This window comes from Glycine soja, chromosome 14, assembly GCF_004193775.1.
Source record: "Glycine soja cultivar W05 chromosome 14, ASM419377v2, whole genome shotgun sequence".
NCBI classification, from domain to species: domain Eukaryota; kingdom Viridiplantae; phylum Streptophyta; class Magnoliopsida; order Fabales; family Fabaceae; genus Glycine; species Glycine soja.
The window spans coordinates 2,781,350-2,805,340 of NC_041015.1; the positions used below are offsets into that span (position 1 = coordinate 2,781,350).

Genomic DNA, 23,991 nt, shown 5'->3' on the forward strand with positions numbered 1-23,991 from the left:
TTATATCATTTGCTCCATGACCCAAAATGAAAAATGATACAATAAAAAGAAGGAAGAAAAAAAACACTCACACAAAAGCGACTTCTCTAAAAGAGGATGTGTCAGCTTACGGTTACTGACATTGTGAATTATCAATTTGGCCTTTTGTCTAAACATGCATATGCATTTAGATAAGATTTCTGGGTTTCTCTTGCAAATGTCATGACACCCAAAGGACAACATTATATATCAACCCAATTGCTTGGTTGATGAAAATTCTAACTTACAAGTTCTAACCCAGCATTATTACTTGTACCATCACAACCCACTCAATGCCACGAAAATTGTGAAACATTATATGCCTATCACAAGGGAACCACTTTTGTACTACAATTCATTCCCTATTGTGCTAAGTGATCGCACCCCATTTCAAGGGCAATTTTTTAACAGTGCGTTCCTTGAGCAACGTTGCCCACTTCATAGATCAAGGAAAATGTTTCTTTTCAAATATGTCAAACTTGTAGGACTACTACTTTTTGTGCTAACAAGGTGAGCTTGCTTTAGCCTTAATTATCCACCATTGAAATTCAATTCGACAGAAAAAGACTTCACTCTCTTGATCCAACCCCAATTGTTGACCTGACCACACTCAAAGGACAGAAACTACTAAACTACATTCATTGCTTTTAAGTTTTATCACAAACAAAAATGAAGGAATAACAATAAAGTCACCAGCGTTTAAGTGTTTGACATTTGTGGAATCCCTTAAATTAATAATGCTTGGTCACGGCACTACTTCTTGACTCTAATATTGCGTGAGTACAATTATGTACCAATCCCTCCCATTTGATTTTCCATTGTTACAAAATCTAGTCCAAACTGAAAATGCTGAGCACTACTATCATCAGCACAAAGTAATTACTATTGTTGGTCCAACCAAGTCAAAGAAAAAGGCCATGCATAAAAAAAACTGTGACCTTTTTTAGTTAAAGAATTAAGAGCACTTGTTAGGAAGAATCATAGATTTTTGCCATCAAATAGCTTAAGGATTAGGATATTAATGAAGAAATTATCTAATATCTATTATACCAATCATTTATGCAAAAATGGCAATGCCTTTTTAATGTTATAGTCTGGTCTTTAATTGGCTTTACAATTTTCCAATCATCAAAAGTCCTTTGTGTATTTATGTACAAATAAAAAATATTACTCTATTTTTAAGTTTGTTACTCTTGATATCATAATGTGATTAGCAAGATATGGCAAATAAAAGTGCATGTGTTATCCGAAGTTTTGTTTTATTAGTGGTTAGGCTTTAATTAAAATACCAAAATAAATAAGTGTGATGATTAGCTAGTCATATTTTTAAGTAAAAAAATAATAATTATACTCTTTTATATAAAAAATAAATAAATAATTTATCAAGATCAATTAAATTAGTTAAGTTAATTAGTTATTATTAACAATAAAATAAATTAAATTTTATTCTAGAAATACTCATAGAATTAAATTGTTGGAGTAATGATTATATTTAAAGATATTACATTACATATATGCAATAGATAATTTCTCTCACACTCCAAATAATTGTGACTTATATGATCAATAGGCCAATAAATACATCCACTTGCCTGAAAAATGAGTAGGTGTTAACAAATTCACAATAAAGTAAGAATAGATTTTAATTAAAAAAATTAATAATTAATACACTTGAAAATGAATAAATGTTTAATATAATTAGCACAAAAAAAATTCATGGGTTTCTTAAAAAAACCACAGCGACCAAGGAGGGAGTAGTAAAAATGACTATTAAAAAAAGTTTCTTAAACAATCACAATAATATTAAACAAAAAGTTTCACAACAATTTATATATATGAAAACAGCTTCGTTAATACAATATGTAAAATTTTCTTTTCATTAGAAAAAGTAAGCCATATTAAAAACCAACTTAAATGATGGGCAATATAATCATTTTAAGGTTCCATTTCAGTGGGTTAATTGAGCTGTTCGAGTGTCAAGATTAAACAAGTAAAAAGAAAGGAAAAAGGAAAAGAAAGTTATAATCAAAAGAATTCGATCAATATCTAAAGATCTGTGGAATGTGTATCAACTGTCAATTGCTAGAAGGTACTACATTTGCGAGGTAGTGGAGGATCTAGAAATCATCGAATTTTCAAAGCTAAAAGAATTATAATTTAGAAATTCAAAAGAAAAATTAAATAAAATAAGCATAATCCTGAATTATCTCCACCATGAACCCAAAATAAAGTAGTGAGTGATTCTTAAAATCATAGCTATGCCTATGCCTAGTCTAGCTAGCTAAGGCCTAAGTGCTTAATAATCATACCTTGTTTAATAAATCAAAGGGAAGTTGTGCATTTTTTTACAATGATAACGATATATTGTTGCTCTAGCTATATAACAACCATATCATTCGAGAGGGAAAATGACAGTACGTCTCATATCTCCCGTATCAGAAATCAATGACATGATCAGAATATTATACATCCTTATTAATTATTTGGGCGTATTTAATTATTTACAAGATATCAGTGCAATATCTACACTGTTCTTCTATAATTCTTAAATTTTCCTCGTGCTTTTGAGAATCATAGTGGCCTATACATACTTCTGAGTGATGATACTATATAATTGAACTCAGGAAGATGCTGGAAATAAAATGAACATTTAATATTATTTTTTTAAGAAAAAAAGTTTAATGGCTTTCATTTAAACTATTAAAATTTACTTGGTGGCAAGACAACCCTTAAGCACTATGCTAGTTGTGAACTTGTGATTAAGTAAATTAAATTGTGATTGAAAAAAGTAAAAATGTTTAAAAAGAAAATTATTTTTATTGAAATTCGTCAAAATATGTTATGAATGTATAATATTATTGTAATGATGTAAGATCTCGATGTGTTTATATATGTAAGAAATTATCTATTTAAGAGAAGAATTTATGTTTATTTTTTTTTATATAAATTTATTTTAGTTATATAAGGTAAGTGTGATAAGTCTTTTATCTAATGGGTAAAAGACATGTGTGATATGGGATTAAGATAAAAAATGAACTTTTATTTAAACTTGAAATGTACTCTCATATAATTAAAAAAAATCTCATTTAATTCTTTAATCAGTGACTTAAGAATACTCACTGACAATTTTTTTTAATAGGCTGACGCGATGAAGTTTAACATATGTTAAAAGCACTCAAAAGTGTGGTTTATTTTATAATTTTTAATAAATATTTTAAAAAACGTTATCTAGATGATTCCATAAACTAACAACTTGCTAAAACGAATTAAAGTGATACTGAAAATACTATTCGATATATAACTATATCGAATAGTGACTTGATGTCTCTTATGATTTTACATATTTCGAATAGGCATAAATTAAACTTGGAACGAGTAGTAGTTTATTTGATTAACATTATTGAATGATAGTATTTGACGGTGTCACATTCTTCAACAGGCCAAGTTGTATAGGTGTAATTTATAAAGATGGGTGTCGTTTTCAGCCTAAAGCCGAAGAAGTAGCAGATAGGTTGCATTGCATCATGTTGATATGTTATTAGACATCTAAGAAAAAGGGGAAAAAATATAAATTTAATAAGATTTATAATATGAGAAGAGGTGAAAATTGAAGAAAAATAAAAAAATATTCATAGAATATTTAAAATAAAAGATAATTCGTACGTATGTATTATTGACATTATGCATATTGCATTGTTCTCTCTCTGCAAAGAATAATAGAAAATGAAACAATTAAGGAAGACGACCAGTCATGGAAAGCAGTCCATTATGGGATATGGTGAGGTGATGGACCACCCAAAACATCAATCACAATATCAAAATCACCAAAACTTTGAAAGTAAGAGCCCCAATAATTGACTATTCCCCCACATACTTATTTCTTTTAAAATAAGAATATATCGATATCCAATCAATGTTAAAATTATAATAAACAAATTATTATTTACTTTCGTGTCTCTTTATTTTTAAAAATAAATGAAAAAGGTTAGAGAGGATAAAGGTTATATAAAAAAAGAGAGCGTGCTTGTTTCCGTTAGTGATATTACAGTTAAAAATAGTCTCTAAAAATGTAGAGACGAAAATAAATATGTTATCATAATAGTTATATATAATTATTCATAATAAAAACTCATTTAATTATTGGTTTTTTAACAAAGTTTTGCATGTTATATTTTAAAATATATAATCAAACTAATCTCTAAAAAAGTACAATATCAATTATGTTGATTTTTAAATGAAAATAATAATGTTCAAATTTTTTAAGTATAAGAAGAATAAGTTAAACATATACTTAAAAAATTTGAACATAATTTAGATATTGATTGTGTTTATATATCTCTTACTGAAAATTTCTAATAAATAAAAGAGAACTCCAATTATGAGGTCAGTGAGGTGAGGGCATGAACTCTTTTTCAGATCTATGATCATATTCATGGCATTCATTCGTGTTCTCCAAGCACCTATCAAATTGCACTCCTTCTCCCCCCAACTTGACCTTCACCCTACACAATTCCTCTTTAATTACCTAGCTTTCATACAAGAAAGAATTTCCATATGATTCATTCTCTGTACTGCAAACCAAGCCATATTAAACAAACAAGCTTGCCTTTTCTAGATGCACATGTATTTCTTTCCATTATAATTCTGGTTTTAAATTGTAATCTATATAAACAAAATAAATAATAATAATAATTTTATAACATTAATTTTATTATCAATAATTTTTATTTTATTTTTTATCTTATATATTCTTAATATTATAAAATATATATATATATAAGTAAAAAATAACTAATGTTACATTAAAAATTAAAATAACAATTGTTTTAAAAATATTTTTCCTTCTTACACCGTGGGACTGAGGAAATATTATACAAAATCTAGGGTAATTCCATAGTATGCTTTAATAAATACTTAGAGTGTGTTTGGATGAAAGAATTTAAAATTTTGAGAAATTTTAAATTTTAAGATTTTCAAATTCTTTAATTGAAATTATTTTATTTTCAAAATTTTATGTTTGGATAAAAAAAATTAAAATTGTAAGGGTGAAAGAAAATGAATGCAAAGAGAAGAGAATATATGATTGGTGTGTTTCCAAAGAGAAGAATATTGGTGCACCATGGGAAGTCGCAGGGAGATCGGGACAAGATGGCGTACACCACCATACTTGACCACAACATTCAGACGCAAGGCATGTCTGAGGCCCTTTGCTTCGGCGAGCACCTCCACCGTGTGATAGGCACAACAGTTCCCCTAACTGGTGAGTGTAGTTTTACGTGTCCCCATACACCTGCACACGATCGACGCTCCGCGAGCTCAGACTTGAAGAAGAGAATCATCAGCATGAGGGAAGAGTCGCGAATTTGAGAACGAGATTTTGGAAATACACGAACGTTTTGGAAGGTTCTTCTATCAAGAAGAGAATTTTAATTTCTCATCTTTTAGAAGAAAACTAAAATTTCACATTTTTAGTTATTTAAAATTTTGTTTTAAAATTCCAAAAATTTAAATTATTCATAAAAAACACTCAAACAATAAATTTTAGATTAAAAAAATTTAAATTCTCTAATAAATTAGTTTCCTCAGTTAAAATTTTCTATTCAAACACACTCTTAAGGACTTATTAATTAACAAAGACTTATCTGAGCGAGCTACTCTGGATGTTACGTAGTTAAATTGTTTGCAAACAAATTTACTTATTCTTTCTGTTTCATTAAAATTATTGTTTTAGGTTATTTTATATAAATAAAAAAAATTAATAATAAATGAGAAAGAATAATAATTTTATAAAGTTAATCTTATCATTATTAATTTTTTATAGTTTATATCATTAGTATCATAAGAAATATAAGTGAAAAAATAATTAATGTTATATTAAAAACTAAAATAATAATTATTTTAGAATAAATATTTTCTTACATGACAAGTATGATAGGACGGAGAGAATATATTATAAGCTTTAAATAAATACCGATAAATTAGATTCTGTTTATATATAATATCCTCGTGTCAAATAAGACATTTGCTTAAACCCTAATTCGGAAGAATTTAATTGTCTCATTTCTTATTCATTATTTTCTACTAGGAATGTTTTGCCAATGTTGCTGATAAAAAAAAAATTAATGTTTTGCCAATCTGATTAATTAAGAATAAGGAAGCTAGGGTCTTACTTTTCTTCACGGGATTTTTTTCTTAAAGGCTTCAATGCCCTTGCTCTATTATTGGAAAATGGTAGTAGGTATAGACACTCAAAATGCTAGATGTCTAGATGATATACTTGAAGAGAGAAAGAGAAGAAAAATGTAAATATGATCAATAACATAATTCAATAAGAAAATAAATAATGAGTACTTCCTCTTTACAATACTAAGATTCCAAGAAGAGAGAGACACAGAAAGTGATGAAAGTGTTAATTTTTTTTTGTCTCTCCTACTAAAATTCTATAATACAAGAGAGAATACGGCAAATTTCCCCATCTGGGGTAGTTTTAGAAACTATTTCCCCAGATGGGGTCGTTTCTAAAATAATTGCAGCATGGGGCAGTTTTTTACGTGCATGCAAGACCCAAACCGCCATTGGCAATGGCGATTTGGTGTCAGTGAGCAACCCGCCACACCCAGTGGCGATATGAGCCTAATTCGCTAGCTGTAATGGCGATTTGCAGAAGCCATTGGGAACCGCCAGTCAAACTGGCGAGTTCCAACAGCTGAGGGTGCACCAGTAGCCTGCCATGGCAGTGAAGGGCAGAGCGCGTCAGTCAAGGCCAAATCGCCAATGGTAATGGCGATTTGCCTTGGCCATGGATCGCCAACATGGCTGGCGGGTTGCTCCTAAATATGCTTCTTCCATTATAAAAGCTCAGTCCGAGAGTGCACCAGCTACGCTTCCTTCGTGCCTTTGCTTCCATTGGTCCTTCCATTGCTTTGCTTCCATTGCTGTGCTATTTTCTTCATAAGTTTCTCAGTGCGTTTTTGTTATTTTGGTAAGTGATTCTTAAGTTTATAACTTTAGTTGATAGGTAAATGTCAATATTATTTAAGTTAGGTTTTAAAAATAATATATTATTAGTTATGTTATATATATTTAGATATATGTTAGGTTAGTTATAGTTAAATTGATATATATTATTTTCTTTAATTATAGTGGTATATTATGATTTAAGTTAGGTTCTTATGATTTGCACGTTATATATATAAATATATGTTAGGTTAATTATGTTACAAATTTGAGTTGGTATATTATGATTTGTAGGTTAGTTGTATTGGATTTATTAATATGATTTTGTTAACATTTTTAAAATTTGTATGTTATTATTTGTAATAAAATGATTTTTAGGTTAATTTTAGTTATTATGTTATTATTATTTGGTTTAGATTTATTAGGTTTGTATGATATTATTTGTATTTTATATATGATATTTTTAGGTTTAGTTAGAATGTGAATATTATTTAATTGACTTACTTATAGTTTTTATTGAAATATATGATATTTGATTAATTATATATATATACATTTTATTAATTATATATATATATACATATATATATATATATGTATATATATATATATATACACGTTCTTTAAATTATTTATTCCATGAAATTTTTTTGATTTAATACCATTTTTTTGTGTATAATATTTTTGATTTAATTTAAATTTTAATAATTAGAAAAAAAATATGGTCATTTAATTAAATTTATGTACGTATTTTAATATTTAATTTTGTTATGTATAGAGTATTTTACTTAGTAAATTAAGTTTTTTTGTGTAAAATTTATGTACGTGTAACAATTTTTAATTTTATTATGTATTTTAATTTGGTCATTTATTTAAATTTTTGTAGCTATTTAATTTTTAATTTTGTTATTTGTAGACTATTTTAGGTAGTATTTTAAGTTTATTTGTGTACAATTTATGTACGTGTTTAAATTTTTAATTTTGTTATGTATTTGAATTTGGTAATTTATTTAAATTTGTGTAGGTATGTAATTTTTAATTTTTGTATTTGTAGACTATTTTAGGTAGTATTTTATGTTTTTTTGTGTTAAATTTTTGTACGTGTTCCAAATCTATGTATTTTAATTTGGTCATTTATTTTAATTTGTGTAGCTATTAAATTTGTAATTTTGTTATATGTAGATTATTTTAGAACATTTATTTAAATTTGTGTAGCTATTAAATTTGTTAATTTTTTAATGTAAAATTTTTGTTGTCAATTTTTTGTATTATATTTAACTTTACAGCATCAATGGCATCTTCATCATCATCTTCATCTAGTATACACATTAAGTCTGATCCAATAGAAGGAGACGTCTTATGGCTGCAACCTAAACATGTTTCCGAACATGTTTGGAATGGAGAAGCAGACAGAAAACTACATATCAGACGAGCCGTACCCATGTATCAAGGACAAGAAGAAATACCAGAGGAAATTATTCCTCTGCTTCGCCAATCAGGATTCTATTGGATAATGAAAATGGGGTACCTGAAAATTAATTCTTCATTAATTACAGCCTTTATTGAAAGATGGAGGCCCGAGACACACACGTTTCACTTGAGATGCGGAGAGGCTACGATTACTCTTCAAGATGTGTCAGTGTTGTTAGGTCTTCATACTGAGGGGGCACCATTAATTGGTCAGACTAATCTTGATTGGGCTGAATTGTGTGAAGAATTATTGGGAGTCAGACCACAGGAAGGTGAACTTCAAGGTAGTGTGGTCAAATTAAGTTGGCTGGCTCACCATTTTTCAGAAATAAATATCCATGATGGTAACGTAGAACAATTACAAAGGTTTACCCGTGCATGGATCCTCAGATTTATAGGAGGAGTTCTATTTGTTGACAAAAGCAGTAGTAAAGTTTCCCTAAGGTACCTCCAATTTTTACGGGACTTTGAACAGTGCAGCGCGTATGCATGGGGACCTGCCGTGCTTGCTTATTTATACAGAGAGATGTGCAGCGCCACCGATTACAAAATAAAATCAATCGGAGGTATGTGCATCTTAATCCAATTGTGGGCATGGGAACGCTGCACGACTTTGGCTCCAAAGAGAACTCATTCTATAATAGAAAACAAACCACTCGGACACAGGTTAGTTGCTTTGAAAAAAAAATCATTTGAAAATAATCAATAATGTAACGCGTCCGCACTAATTATTTCATATTTTTTTTGTAGGTGGCTGCGACGTGGAAACCAACATATTGGCAATGATGATCTAATAGTTTTCCGTCGCAAATTGGATATCATGAAACGACATGAGGTAACAAGATCATCATATATTCGTTAAATAATAAATAAAATGTCATGGTTTAAGATAAATTAACAATTGTGTTATTGTATGCAGTTTCTGTGGGAGCCTTACACAGCAACTGTTATGTCGATGTTGCCTCCCATTTGTTTGGTTGGCAGTATGTCGTGGTGCGCAGTGGTGCCACTCATTTGTTTCCATGTTGTAGAGTGGCACCAACCGGATAGAGTATTGCGACAATTTGGAATGCAACAACCTATTCCGGAGTCTCCTTCGCAACCATGGAATGTCCACGGGCTAACACTGAAAGGCAAAATGGATGAAAATTGGTTCCAGCTGTTGGCCCCATTTATCAGTCAGTGGAATAATCGAGCTGAGTTTAGGGTCGACGTTTATGCTCGACAAGAGGGCCTATTGAGTTTTAACTCGGATTACATGGTGTGGTATAGGCGCAAAACAAAAATGTTTATCGACCCAAACAATGCAAACACGGCTACATTGGTATTTATTTCTTTTTAATTATTTAACTTCAATTTACTTTTTAAAGCATTGACATTAATTTCCTTACCCTAATAATTGCAGGGTGAAGTTACCAAGACATTGCAGTATATGGTGTCACCCCAAGGGCGAAACACATGGACAGTTGATGATCTCGTGCCATATGTGGAAAAGTTAGCGATTTTATCCCAAGAGCAAGAGAGGATCACTGAGCCTGTGGCACATGGTCCAGCATCAGAGCGTCGATTTCCCCCACAAGAGTTTCACATGCTTCAGTCAAGTGTTGAAACTCGAGGTTTTGACAGACGAAGGGAGATTGTTCAAGCGGAAGATTTTTCCCAACATATGGAGCAGCGTGGCCATGGAATGTATTACACGCCACCAACATTTGCTCAGTATCCTTCGCAGATGTATCAGTATCCTTTCGAGGGCCATGACACTGATATGTCTGCAAGCGAACATTCGTTTGGTGGTGTTGCCGAAACACAGCCTCATTTTTCATGGCCGACCATGACCCCTTCGCAGCAACATGATGCCCCAATGGCAACACCTAATGCCCCATTAGGTCAGCAATGGGATGTACCTGGAGCAATCCCTCCTATGGGTGATTTATTAGGTGTTGATTTGCGTCACGAGTTTTCTGCAGAGGCTGAGGAACAAGGGCGGAGACAGCGCGCAAGAAGAAATCCGGATCGTCAAGCCCGAAGGTGGGATCGACCATGTGGCACATCCTCGCGCCATCACGAACACCATGATGACTGATTTTGATGTCTCTATTTGAAATTTGTTTTGTATCTTTGAAATTTGAATTTCAGACTTAATTTATGGTATCTCATTGTGCTTGTTATTGAATTTGTTATGGAATTGCGTTTTTTTATCACCATTTGTTATTGAATCACCATCGCAAGACACCATAATGACCATTTTGATGTCACGCATCAAACTAGAATAATAAATAAAGTCATAAAGAAAAAGTTAAGTACACAAATCAAATAAGTAACGGTAGTAATCATAATGACTATTTTTATGTCGCGCATCAAAGTAAGTATATGGGTTAGGTTTAGGGTTAGTGGTTTTTTTTAGGGTTAGTGGTTAGTGTTTAGGGTTAGTGGTTTATTTTTAGGGTTAGTAGTTAGGGTTTAGGGTTAGTGGTTTATTTTAAGGGTTAGTGGTTTATTTTTAGGGTTAGTGGTTAGGGTTTAGGGTTAGTGGTTTATTTTTAGGGTTAGTAGTTAGGATTTAGGGTTAGTGGTTTATTTTAAGGGTTAGTGGTTTATTTTAAGGGTTAGTGGTTTATTTTTAGGGTTAGTGGTTAGGGTTTAGGGTTAGTTGTTTATTTTAAGGGTTAGTGGTTTATTTTAAGGGTTAGTGGTTAGGGTTTAGGGTTAGTTGGTTATTTTTAGGGTTAGTTGTTTATTTTAAGGGTTAGTGGTTTATTTTAAGGGTTAGTGGTTTATTTTTAGGGTTAGTGGTTAGGGTTTAGGGTTAGTTGTTTATTTTTAGGGTTAGTGGTTTATTTTAAGGGTTAGTGGTTAGGGTTTAGGGTTAGTTGGTTATTTTTAGGGTTAGTATTTAGGGTTTAGGGTTAGTGGTTTATTTTTAGGGTCAGTGGTTAGGGTTTAGGGTTAGTTGTTTATTTTAAGGGTTAGTGGTTTATTTTAAGGGTTAGTGGTTTATTTTTAGGGTTAGTGGTTAGGGTTTAGGGTTACTTGTTTATTTTAAGGGTTAGTGGTTAGGGTTTAGGGTTAGTGGTTTATTTTAAGGGTTAGTGGTTGATTTTAAGGGTTAGTGGTTTATTTTTAGGGTTAGTAGTTAGGGTTTAGGGTTAGTGGTTTATTTTAAGGGTTAGTGGTTAGGGTTTAGGGTTAATTGGTTATTTTTAGGGTTAGTATTTAGGGTTTAGGGTTAGTGGTTTATTTTAAGGGTTAGTGGTTTATTTTAAGGGTTAGTGGTTTATTTTAAGGGTTAGTGGTTTATTTTAAGGGTTAGTTGTTTATTTTAAGGGTTAGTGGTTTATTTTAAGGGTTAGTGGTTTATTTTTAGGGTTAGTGGTTAGGGTTTAGGGTTAGTTGTTTATTTTAAGGGTTAGTGGTTAGGGTTTAGGGTTAGTGGTTTATTTTAAGGGTTAGTGGTTTATTTTTAGGGTTAGTGGTTAGGGTTTAGGGTTAGTTGTTTATTTTAAGGGTTAGTGGTTTATTGGTTTAGGGTTAGTTGGTTATTTTTAGGGTTAGTGGTTAGGGTTTAGGGTTTATTTTTAGGGTTAGTAGTTAGGGTTTAGGGTTACTTGTTTATTTTAAGGGTTAGTGGTTTATTTTAAGGGTTAGTGGTTAGGGTTTAGGGTTAGTTGTTTATTTTAAGGGTTAGTGGTTAGGGTTTAGGGTTAGTGGTTAGGGTTTAGGGTTACTAGTTTATTTTAAGGGTTAGTAGTTATGGTTTAGGGTTAGTTGGTTATTTTTAGGGTTAGTAGTTAGGGTTTAGGGTTAGTGGTTTATTTTAAGGGTTAGTGGTTAGGGTTTAGGGTTACTAGTTTATTTTAAGGGTTAGTAGTTATGGTTTAGGGTTAGTTGGTTATTTTTAGGGTTAGTAGTTAGGGTTTAGGGTTAGTGGTTTATTTTAAGGGTTAGTAGTTTATTTTAAGGGTTAGTGGTTAGGGTTTAGTAGTTAGGTTTAAGGGTTTAGGGTTAGTTTTATGAGTTATGGTTAGGGTTATGACTTTGGGTTAGGGGTTATGGGTTACTAATCATAATCACTATTTTTATGTCGCGCATCAAACGAATTCATTGGGGTTTAGGGTTAGAGGTTAGGGGTTATGGGTTAGTAATCATAGTTTTAACTACCGAATTCAAAGAACCCCAGAAATTGAATACATTGAACAAAACGTAAACAAATACAAGTCACTCAACTAACATACATAAATCAACGATTTGAACAACTCCCACGCTCAGATTGCATTGGACACCGACGCCTGTTATGCCCTTCGGCTCCACATCTACTACATTTTGTTCGGTGCTCAGATGGTTCGACCCAATCCATCTCATTTCTTATCCTTGTTGATTTTGGCCGACCTTTCGCACGAATTGTAGTTGGGTCAGGGATAAGTGTCCATGCGTCATCAGAAGGAGGAATAGCCGCTTCATTCCCAAGAGGCCACCATTGTGCAGAGTAAGCTTTTAAGATGTGCTCGTTTGTATAAACAACATCTATATATTGGTAGTAGTTCATGCTCACGTAACCACAAGCTGCAATAATGTGTGAACATGGATAGTGAAGCGCAGAATACCTTCCGCATTGACAATGACGATCATTCAAGTTTACTGCCCATTTTTGTCCGCCACGTTGCGTTATAGGGTTGAAGCTCTCCTCTACTTCAAACCTTGTGGAGTGGATATCATACACGCGAACGATGTGCGTACAAGCTTGTTCTTGATTTTTCCTCAGTTCTTTAACAAGCTTTGAACAATATAGTTGGCCTTCATTTAACTGTCTTTGGGCTTGGCGGCCACGCTCAACAAAGTACTTTCGACACCTACTGTACGTTGATTTCACCAATGCTGTTATGGGAATGTTGCGACAATCCTTTAAAACCTTATTGATACATTCTGAGAGGTTCGTTGTCATGTGGCCATATCGACGTCCTTCCCTATCGTAAGCCATCGTCCATTTTTCCTTTGAGATGCGATCTATCCATGTTGCTATGGCTGGACTCAGTTCACGAAATTTTTCTAAATTTTGATCAAAAATGTGCTTGCATGGAGTGTAGGCTGCATAAAATTAGTTATGAATAACAATTTTAAGTATAAATGAAAGTAAAATAAACGTGACCATCAAATATGAAATCTTACCCAATTTCTTCAACATTTCTTTTTGTTTGGCATTATTGAATTTTCGATTGAAGTTGCTTGCTATGTGTCGCACACAGTAGACATGATAACCGTGGGGAGGTTGCCAACCAAGTGCTTCGTTAGCGACAGCGGACTTTATACTCGCGTGTCGATCAGATATGAGACAAATACCATTTTTATCAGTGACGTGTTCACGCAAGTGTGCCAAAAACCATGACCACGCTGTCAACGTCTCACCTTCAACCACAGCGAATGCTAGAGGAAGGACGCCACCATTTCCATCTTGTGATGTGGCCATTAAGAGGGTCCCACGGTATTTTCCGTACAAATGTGTGCCGTCAACTTGTATGATTGGCTTACAGTACTTGAAAGCCTCTTTACATTGGCCAAAAGTCCAGAAAACTCTATGAAATTGGCGATGTTCGCGACTAACCGTATTTCCAACGATAAAATCGTCATGTAGTATTTGAAAATACGATCCAGGAGAATGATTTTGCATGTGTGTTAGCCACGACGAAAGTTTCGCATATGACTCATCCCAATCGCCATATTCAATAGCAATGGCTTTCTGTTTCGCCAACCAAGCTTTTTTGTACGACACCTTGTACGCAAATTGACTGTTAATCCTCTCTTGAATCAATGAAATTTTTATCGATGGATCTTCTCTGATCATGCCTGTCAATAGAATAACAAAATTTAAATGACAATTAAGGCTAAACAATAACATAATATGAACATCAAATACGTACCTACTACACAAGTGGCAATTAAATCTGAATCAAGTTTCTCGTGATCTTGGGTCATGGTCATATTGAGACATGTGTGCGGTCCACCCCATTGAGTGACTTTCCATGAATCAGTCTTTTTAGATAAAATTGCCCTCATGTAGAAAGGACAAGGACAATCTGCATTTCTATTCAAGCAACAAACCACATACTTGTCCCATTTGCTTTCAGCCACTTTGAAACTTTGATGCACCCTCATAACATATTGTTTGACCGCATTCTTGACCGCATCTTTACTATCAAATTCCATGCCAACATATAATTATTGGCCAACATTAAAAGTGGATGGCATCTCCAAACCACAAATGTCCTCCTCATCAGGATGGCTCCAGTTGATATTATTATAATGCAAAGCATCATTCCAAAATGGATTCTCAATTGCTTGTACACCTTATAGTCCAAAAAAAATTCAAATCATACTTATTTGGCATTAAATACAATTGTCGTGAAATAATAAATGTATTGAGTGAAATATTTTTTAAGAGTAAATCATACCTTCTGCTGGGTGAACAATTCTTACTGGTGGAATCATGTCGGGGACTTCATTGTCTGTATCTGATATACCGTCAACACTGTCATCTTCGTCTAACGACTCTTCAACGTATGAGTTAGACACAAGATAATCATCATCATCATGATCATCATCTTCGTCAAGATTTAAATTGCTCATATTTGTTGGCGGTTGTGTGTAATCATTAGATACATAATTTCCACATGATGTAAGGGAATTTGCAGAATGAAACATTGAACCACCAGCCACATCCTTTTCTATGTACAATTCTAGAACTGACATTTCTTGTTGTTGTTTAAAACTTTCTAGCATCGTTTCAACGTCTTCGTCATCGCAAATTTGCAAGGCAATATATTTTTCTGACACTAAAAATCTACAACTGATAGCAGAAATAATTTCATTATTTTCTAACTTTACCTTGTCTCCAATTTTTTTCTTCAAAGCATTGAAACTAATTCCACGTTTAATCTGAATCGCTTTTTTACTGCCTTCAAATATTACACCATCATTATCTTCATATACCCTTCCATTGAAATACAACACTGTTATAACCGAATTCATCGTGTACCTACAAAAACAATATTTTAATTAATTATTCATAATAAATTCAAAATACAAATTATTTTACTGCAAACTAAGAAATAAAAAAATTACTTAAAAAAATTACTTGAAAGTCGAAATGTAGTTTTAATTAAAAATTACTTAAAAAATTTATAATACAAATTATTTTACTGCAAACTAACAAATATAAAAAATGACTTCAAAGCTGAAATTCACTTTTAATTAAAAATTACTTTAAAAATTTATTATACAATTCATTTTACTGGAAACTAAGAAAAAAAAATTACTTACAAAAAATAACTTGAAAGCTAAAATCTAGTTTTAATTAAAAATTACTTTAAAAAAATTATAATACAAATACAAATTATTTTACTGGAAACTAAGAAATAAAAAAAATTAGTTAAAAAAATTTTCTTAAACCTTAAATCTAGTTTTAATTATAAATTATTACAAGAAAATTATGTTATAAATTATTTTACTGCAAACTAAGAAATAAAAAAATTACTTCAAAAAATTACTTTAAAGCAAAAATCTACTTCTAATTAAAGAACCAAATTTTTTTGACCTATATATAATTTTTTTCATATTTACTTCTATAAATAATTACTTACATAAAATTATAACAAAAATTTATTATCAATTACAATTATTTTGACTGTTATATAATTTTTTTCATATTTACCAACTTTTTTCAAGACTCAAATTTTTTTTATTTAAATAAATATCATGACATATTTCTTCTCTTTTATACACACAAACAAGGGATATAAAATATAAAATTAATTTAATTAAAAAATTATTAACAATTATAATTTCAAATTGGTCTAAAAAATTACTTCAAAAATATCTTATAATATAATTTATTTGACAGAAATTTACGAACTTCATTCACAAATTTAACTCTCAAGAACCAAATTTTAAACCAATTAAAATTTTGATGACAAATTTCTTCTATTTTATACACACAAACAATCATATAAAATATAAAACTAATTTAATTAAAAATTTCATAAAATTTATACATTGAAACTGCTACAAAAAATTACTTAAAAATAAATAATACAAATTATTTTATGGGATATTACGAAATAAAAATATAAAACTAATTTAATTAAAGAGTTACTAAAAAGTATACCTTCTATCTGCTATAAAAATATAGGTTACAAAAATTATAACACAAATTATTAATTTCAAAATTATAAACCTAATTCAAATATTTAACTTCAACCAAACAAATTTAAAACAGAAATCCCTACACACTCACAAAACTCAAGGCTCTTTCTGTATTCAGAAAACTCTAAGTCACTGACCACACACAACTAGAGCTCAGCATACAATGAAAGAAGAAAGAAATTTCTAATTTGAAGCCGTGAGCAATGAAAGATTTATTTCTAATTTGGAGCTGAAAACGTGAGTTCAAGTTCAAAACGTGAGCACTGGTATTTATAGCCAACAAATCGCCATTGGTGATGGCTATTTCTTCTTGTGCAACCCGCCAATGGGAGTTGCAACTTGCAGGCAACTCGCCAATGGCAGTTGCAACTCCCTTTTCTGAAAAGCAAGCTCCTGCACCCCTGCAAAAGCTCCTGCACACCTCCTGTAGCCTGTACCATGGAACTCGCCAGTTTGACTGGCGGTTCCCAGCTGCTTCTGCATATCGCCATTAGGACTGGCGACTTAGCCTCTGCACGGTCATATCGCCATTGGTTGTGGCGGGTTGCTCACTGACACCAGTTTGGGTCTTCCATGCACATAAAAAACTGCCCCATGCTGCAAATATTTTAGAAACGACCCCATCTGGGGAAATAGTTTCTAAAACTACCCCAGATGGGAAAATTTACCGGAGAGAATACACACACGTGAAATGGTGATCCATTATTATTAGTCACCTCATCATGCACGTGACTCCTTTTATTTTCTGTAAGGTAGAGATAAAAAGTTGGATTCTTCAGTCTTTTGATTAGATAGAGTGTTTTTATTTTTAATAACAAAAAAAACTAGTATATTACTTTACTTTATTTTGTTTGCTTTTTAAAATTTTATTTAAAAATAGAATAGAAATAAAAAAAATATTTTTATACATTATTTATATAACCGAAGCAAATAATTATTTCCTATATAAATATTTGATAATAAAAAATAAAATAAAAAAAATATTTTATAATCATAAGTACGAAATAATGAATAAAAAAAAACATTCTACCAGTACTTTGGAGACCTTGTAAAAGTTGACAACACACAGTCTCCAGCTTCTTTGTTCCCCTAGCTAGAGGTTAAATGTACTTTTACATAACATTAGTTAAATTATTTGATACAGACATGTATATATAACACATCATTATCATTAGTACATGATAAATAAACGAATGAATCCTTTAGTTCGTATTCAATGTCTCGATTTTTCAAATATAATTAAACTTTTAACTTGCTGATTTCTATTGATTCATTATAAATTAAAGAGAAAAAAAAAGAATGGAACAAAAATTTCGTACCATCGAACAATTTTATTTCTAGTAAGAAAAAAAAGTAATGAAAAGTAAAACTATCTTTGTAACTTTAAAAAAGTCAAGATGCTGATCAAACTCTTGTTATCACTTTGATATCGAGTCTTGCATTGACGAAGTAAATTTGATATCATGACCAACATTTAATTTGTTTATATTCTAAAAACATTTAATTTTAGAATGATACACATGCATAGTGCATTATAACTCATCATAAAATTACTAACATTCCTGCTGTACGTGTAAATCTATTTCTAGATGCTTCCTTCATTCAAATTAAGGCCTAACAGGAACCCAATCGCTGACTTTTTTATTTTTAAAAGTTAACGAATTGACAACTTGATTAAACTTCGTCTATTGATTCTTAAATTTTTTACATATTACATATTAAACAAGAGGGATCAATCTATAGAGTAATTCTTTTAAAAATATTTTTATTCTTATCATTTTTTTAAAATTTTAATAATTATAATAAGTCACTAATATTATCAGTTAGAATCTAAGAAAATAAATGATGAAAAAAAAAATAATTCTAAAATAATTATTATTGAAATAATTAAGTTGATCCCTTCTTATATTAAACATGCAAGAAAGATAAAATTATCATAGAGAACAATATTTCAATAAAAATATAATTGATTATACTTATTAATATTCATGACAGATGTTTAATTATTGAAAATAAAAGGAATAGGGGATAATAATTGTTTAAAATGTTGAAATCTTGTTGTGACTTGTCAGCGAAAACATGTTTATTACAGTGGACGCAGGTGCAGCGGATCCGAATCCCCTTACCTCGAACCTCCAACATTAAAATTAGCTAATCTTGTCCTATATACGTTATCCAATGTAGACATGTAGTTGCCTTTTCTAGTCAGACATATTTCCCTCCAACTAGAATTTGCTACAACAAAAACAAAGCATACAAGGTTTTCTGGAGATAAAAAAATAATTTAAAATAAGTTTTAAAATTCATTGCTAGCTATTTATTTATATAACAATAACTGAATGATCGGAGTCATATTCAATTTGATTATCTTAAATAAGATTTCATTTTGATGGAAAAAATATGATTGGATGAAAAGAATTTTTTAATAAAAATTATTTATTCATAAAATCAATAATATATTATGTAACAAGGTAAAAAAAAGTTATTTATCTATACAATTTTCTTATGGGAATCCTTGGATGATTGCATGATAGAGCAATAGCCATTGGTGATGACATGGATATATGTTAAGAGTAGAAATGTATTTTGACATCCACAGAAATCTAACGTAACATCAGCCTCCCATTCATTTTTCATAAATAACTGCCCTTTCCTTTCATTGTCCACCAATTGTTCTCTATATTGCCCCACACACAGAACAAGAACAACAACAGGAAGAAGGAAAAAAAAAGAGAGAATTCCGTGATTGCATTTTCAGAGGAGAGGATAATAATTGAGGTGTGGTGAAGAATTTGTTGGAGTGAGGGGTGGTCCCACCTACCCTTCACATTCATTATCTTCTTCATCAGAGTTTTTTTTTTTAATCCTCTTTTCTATCTATCTACTCTGCACCACCCCAAAGATTGACCTTTGCCTTGGTTCCATTGTTTTTGTGGATCTTGAGGGTCTTGTGTGGGCCTCCTGCTGCTTAAGTTCCAACTAGCTAGATCTATTTTATTCTAGCTACACACCAATTATATATATTCCCAGAAGATTTATTCGCTTACCAATAAGATTTGGAGATTCTGAACATATATTTGGTTCTTATTATATAGACTCATCTTCCATCTTTTTTTTCCATTTTTCAATTCCATTTCTCGGTGTTATGAAACCTGTTATCAGATCTTGGTTGCCCCACCTCCATTTCTTGCTGTGTTGATGTTCCCCTCCTCATAAGGACCATTTTATACAGATTCTTCATTGAATAACAGCTGTTTAGATTGACTGCACGGTTGTGTTGCTCTCTCCTCTTTATTGGAAACCAATAGGAGATAGAGTTAGCATTATTAAGCTACTGTGAGACTTATTTCCAAGGTTCATTCGTGTGGTTCTCTACCTAATTTATTCTGATCTAACTTTGGCCTAGGAGGCCCACCATTGGGTTTTGGTGGGCTTTCACTGAACCAATAAAAAACCCATCTTTAAAAGGTGCTTTGTTTTGAAGGTTCCAATTTGCTTCCTGTGTTTCTTTCCAACAAGGAAGGGAGGGTGGTGTGTCATTAATTTGTGTCAAGTATTTTGGTTTTGCTTTCCCCCTTGTTAGCCATTGGTGTTGCACAATTGGCATTAAGGTTCTATTATCACATATGCCAAACTTGACCTTTGAAAGATATCCTAATTCCTAAGTGCTAATGCTACTCTACTTAATCACTTGCATCTCCTTCCTTCTGTTTTTAAAGCCTCTCCTCTCTCTCAAACCACTCCCATCATGGGCAAGTGAATTGAGGTTGATCTCCCCTTTGTTTTACAAAGACTTGTCTGTGAAGTCCATCTCTAAGTTGTTTAGGAACCGCCTTTGGCTTGGTTTTCTTTGTCAAATTCCCACAAGAATGTCTCTAATGAAGAAGTCTTCAAAGGTGGAGAATATTGAGGACTCCCAAGATATGTCAGTGTTGGACTTGCCAGAGCTGGTGTTAGAATGCATTCTTGAAAAGCTCCCTCCAGCTTCACTTTGTCAAATGGCCGGGGTTTGCCGCTCCCTAAGAGAGAGCTGTGTGAGTGATCACCTTTGGGAGAGACACATGAAACAGAAATGGGGTAGAATTATTGGTCAAGCTGCTTATAGGGAGTGGAAATGGCATGTTGCTTCCAAAGGGAATGTTGGAACTCTTAGACATGGAAAACAAAGGAGCTTGTTGAGGCTTGTGTCCCTTAGCTGGCCTTTCTCATGGATGAGAACCAAGGTAGATGCAAATAATAGCATCAAGCAGCAAAGTTATTTGCCTCCTGATTCACTCATGACTTGGTATCTTGCTCTGGAGACTGGCAATTTCTGGTTTCCTGCTCAGGTCTATAACCGTGAGGTATCAATGATTATGAATCCCTTTGTGCTTTTTGGTATTGAAAACTTATATTCTTTCATGCTACCTTCAATAGTGAAACAAATTAGTTTTTCATGGCAACTAGAATAGAAGATTGTTGTGTTTTCTCACAAGTTACATTTTTCACTGCAGAATGGCCATGTTGGATTTATGTTATCATGCTATGATGCTGAGCTTAGCTATGATCCTCACAATGACACCTTCCAGGCCAGGTAATTTAATTGGACATGATTCTTGGTGATTATATGTATGTTCCCATCAGTCATTGAAAGAAGAAATATTAAAAATTAACTCAACCCATTTTCATTATATTATAGTTCTGTCATGCATACACATATGTTCTGTATATACATAGGCACGCACTAGAATTAGAATATATATTTCATGTTATTTGTTTAAAAGTTAAAATTTAATTCGCAGAGTAAAGCCCCAACACAAGTGAAAAAGGTAAATTAATTTTTTTTATGCATATTCTTATAACAACAACAATAACGATTTAAAAATTAATTTTGATCCTAAAACAAACACAATTCTTTGTTGATTGTAAACTATGCTTTTAATCATACTATTTTTTTTCATTTTAAATAATTATTAACCTTAGGAAATAACACGTGACTAGAGCAGTAATGAAGATACAAAAGAAAATTAGAAATGGCAAAAGGAATTGATTATAAAGCTAGTGTTATCATAACAGAATATATTTTAAGAGTTTCCATAAGGAAGAAAAAGAGGATAGATCTAGTGGCCTTATTATTGATCAATTGTTTATTACAGGTATCCACCACATGGAAGAAGGACAGTTGCAGTAGAGCATGGCATTCCATGGGAAAGGCTAAGAGCACCACCTGTTGATACTCCTCCACATGATCTTCATATCTCTGATTGTGTATATGATTTGCATCCGGGCGATCACATAGAGATTCAGTGGAGAAGAAACAAAGAATTTCCTTATGGTTTGTTCCTTTACTCAACATATTCTTCTACTTTTACAGTTTATTATGGTCTTTAGAATATGGTTAAAGAGCTATTTAAACAAGCATAAAACAAGAGTGGCTATGGACAGAAAAAGAAAAACTAGGATGAATACAAAATGTGGGGAGTAAACGAAAAGAGGAAAGTGGAATCCAATCTTGAGTCTGATAAAAATAATTATTTCTCCAATCTTAATTATGCATTTTCCTATACATCTATCTACCCTTTTTTGTGATAGTAGATTGATGAAATGCACCTTTATGGCAGGTTGGTGGTATGGTGTTGTAGGCCACTTGGAGTTATGCGATGGGAATGAAAATTACTGCCGTTGTCATAGTAGTGGTGAGTTAATGCATTTTCCATTTAAATGAATGTGTTTTATCATTCTTTATATTTTCTTGGCTGTAGATTTTGCCTTTTATGTTTTATCATTCATTTAATCAATATTTTTTGTTCCTCCCTTCAAGTTGAATTATGTTCTGAGTAAAATTGCCTAGTGGACAGATGCAAAGAGGATATGATATAGGGATGATTGAACGAATGATTGTAGGATTCGGATGAATTATGTTTTCTTAGATTCAACTGAATAGTGTATAAATATGCAAAAATGGAGAGAGATAAAAGATAATGCTCCAGAATTTTGAAGACACAGGATTGGAGTGAAGGTTGAAATACTGTTTAACGGATTAAATATTTTAAAGTTTTGTTATTTACCATTATTATGCTTTTCATTGTGGAGGTTAAATGGTGAAAAAAGTTACATAAATGTAAAGTTTATGGCAGACCAGACCACAATTTGGGCTAGGTTCCTTTCCTAATAATATATCAAAACTTGGACCACCAGCTATGATATATGATTGGTCCCCTAGACATATCATGGTCCGCATGTCATAATTCCACCAACACATTGATAACTTGTGTCTCGGTGGATACATTTATGGCCAACTACGTTAAAATGAAAAAAAAAATCAATTTCTCTTTTATGTTCTGTTTTCTTTTTGTTATGTAATGTGGGGATACCACAGTCACTATAAGCCTTAAAAGTTTACTTCCTTTTTCTGATATTAGTAGTTATGACCAGAATAATCCACAATCTCTGCTTAGCTATCCGGTCTGATGTTTCATTTAACATTTTCTTAACCATAGATAACAATAGCAACAGAATAATGATAATGCAAATTACTAATTTGTGCCTCAGTATCTTCCTGACAGGAAATTTTTTGTGAAAAACTCTATTATCATATTTTTTAAATCACATTGTGTCAGCATGATGACAGTTTTTACACATGTTCCTGTCTATTTTTTTTATGGAGTTGTGGAGTGGACTCTGTTATGTTGTGGACCATGCAGTCATACCATCAAAAGCTTTTTGCCACGAATATTGAATAGTTATAAATTCTGCCAAATTGAAAACTGAACATGTCAATTTTTTTAGTCTTGGCATTAGGCTTTTGTATATTTCCATTTCCTTTCTTAGGATTCAAACATGGTTTATTTGACACTGCATTATGTGTTTTTTTGGTTGCAGACACAGTGGTGCTAGAGTTCAATCAGTACACTCCTGACTCGCGTTGGAGGAAGACAACTATAAGTAGAAAAGATCATAGAGAGGAAGGAAATGAAGCAGATGGTTTTTATGGAGGAATCAGAAAGATTAAGAGTGAGACTGAGATTTCCATTTGGAAAAGCATTTGGCCTTCTGAAGTCTTGGACTAATCAGATTTAATTTTCCACTTAGCATTATGTCAAGACTAGTATTCTTATTAAGCATTGGCAGAGGCAGGTTCTTCTGCATTAGAGAAAAAGGGGTATAGGATTCTCATCATTCAACCAAATGACCGTTTGAGGCTACCTATTTACTTTCCCCTTTTTTATTATCACATTTTTTCATGGTTAAGTTTAGCCTGTGATTTCAATCAATGTAAATTGCTCATTTATGCACTGATGGCGTAGAATATTCATTCCACAATATATAGAATGATTAAAATCTCTGATTTTCTCAAATTATTAAGCGTTGAAA

The 23,991-nt window shown here is 31.8% G+C and overlaps 1 protein-coding gene across 1 annotated transcript; it reads left to right on the forward strand.

The window, feature by feature from the left end:
• The first annotated feature begins 19,307 nt into the window (after positions 1–19,307).
• LOC114384855 (F-box protein At2g26850-like) lies at positions 19,308–23,975 on the forward strand. The gene is made up of 5 exons (XM_028344670.1): positions 19,308–20,981; positions 21,132–21,211; positions 21,774–21,952; positions 22,239–22,313; positions 23,500–23,975. The coding sequence occupies exons 1-5, from the start codon at positions 20,310–20,312 to the stop codon at positions 23,685–23,687; spliced, it is 1,194 nt and encodes a 397-aa protein (XP_028200471.1). The 5' UTR covers positions 19,308–20,309; the 3' UTR covers positions 23,688–23,975.
• The last annotated feature ends 16 nt before the right edge of the window (positions 23,976–23,991 follow it).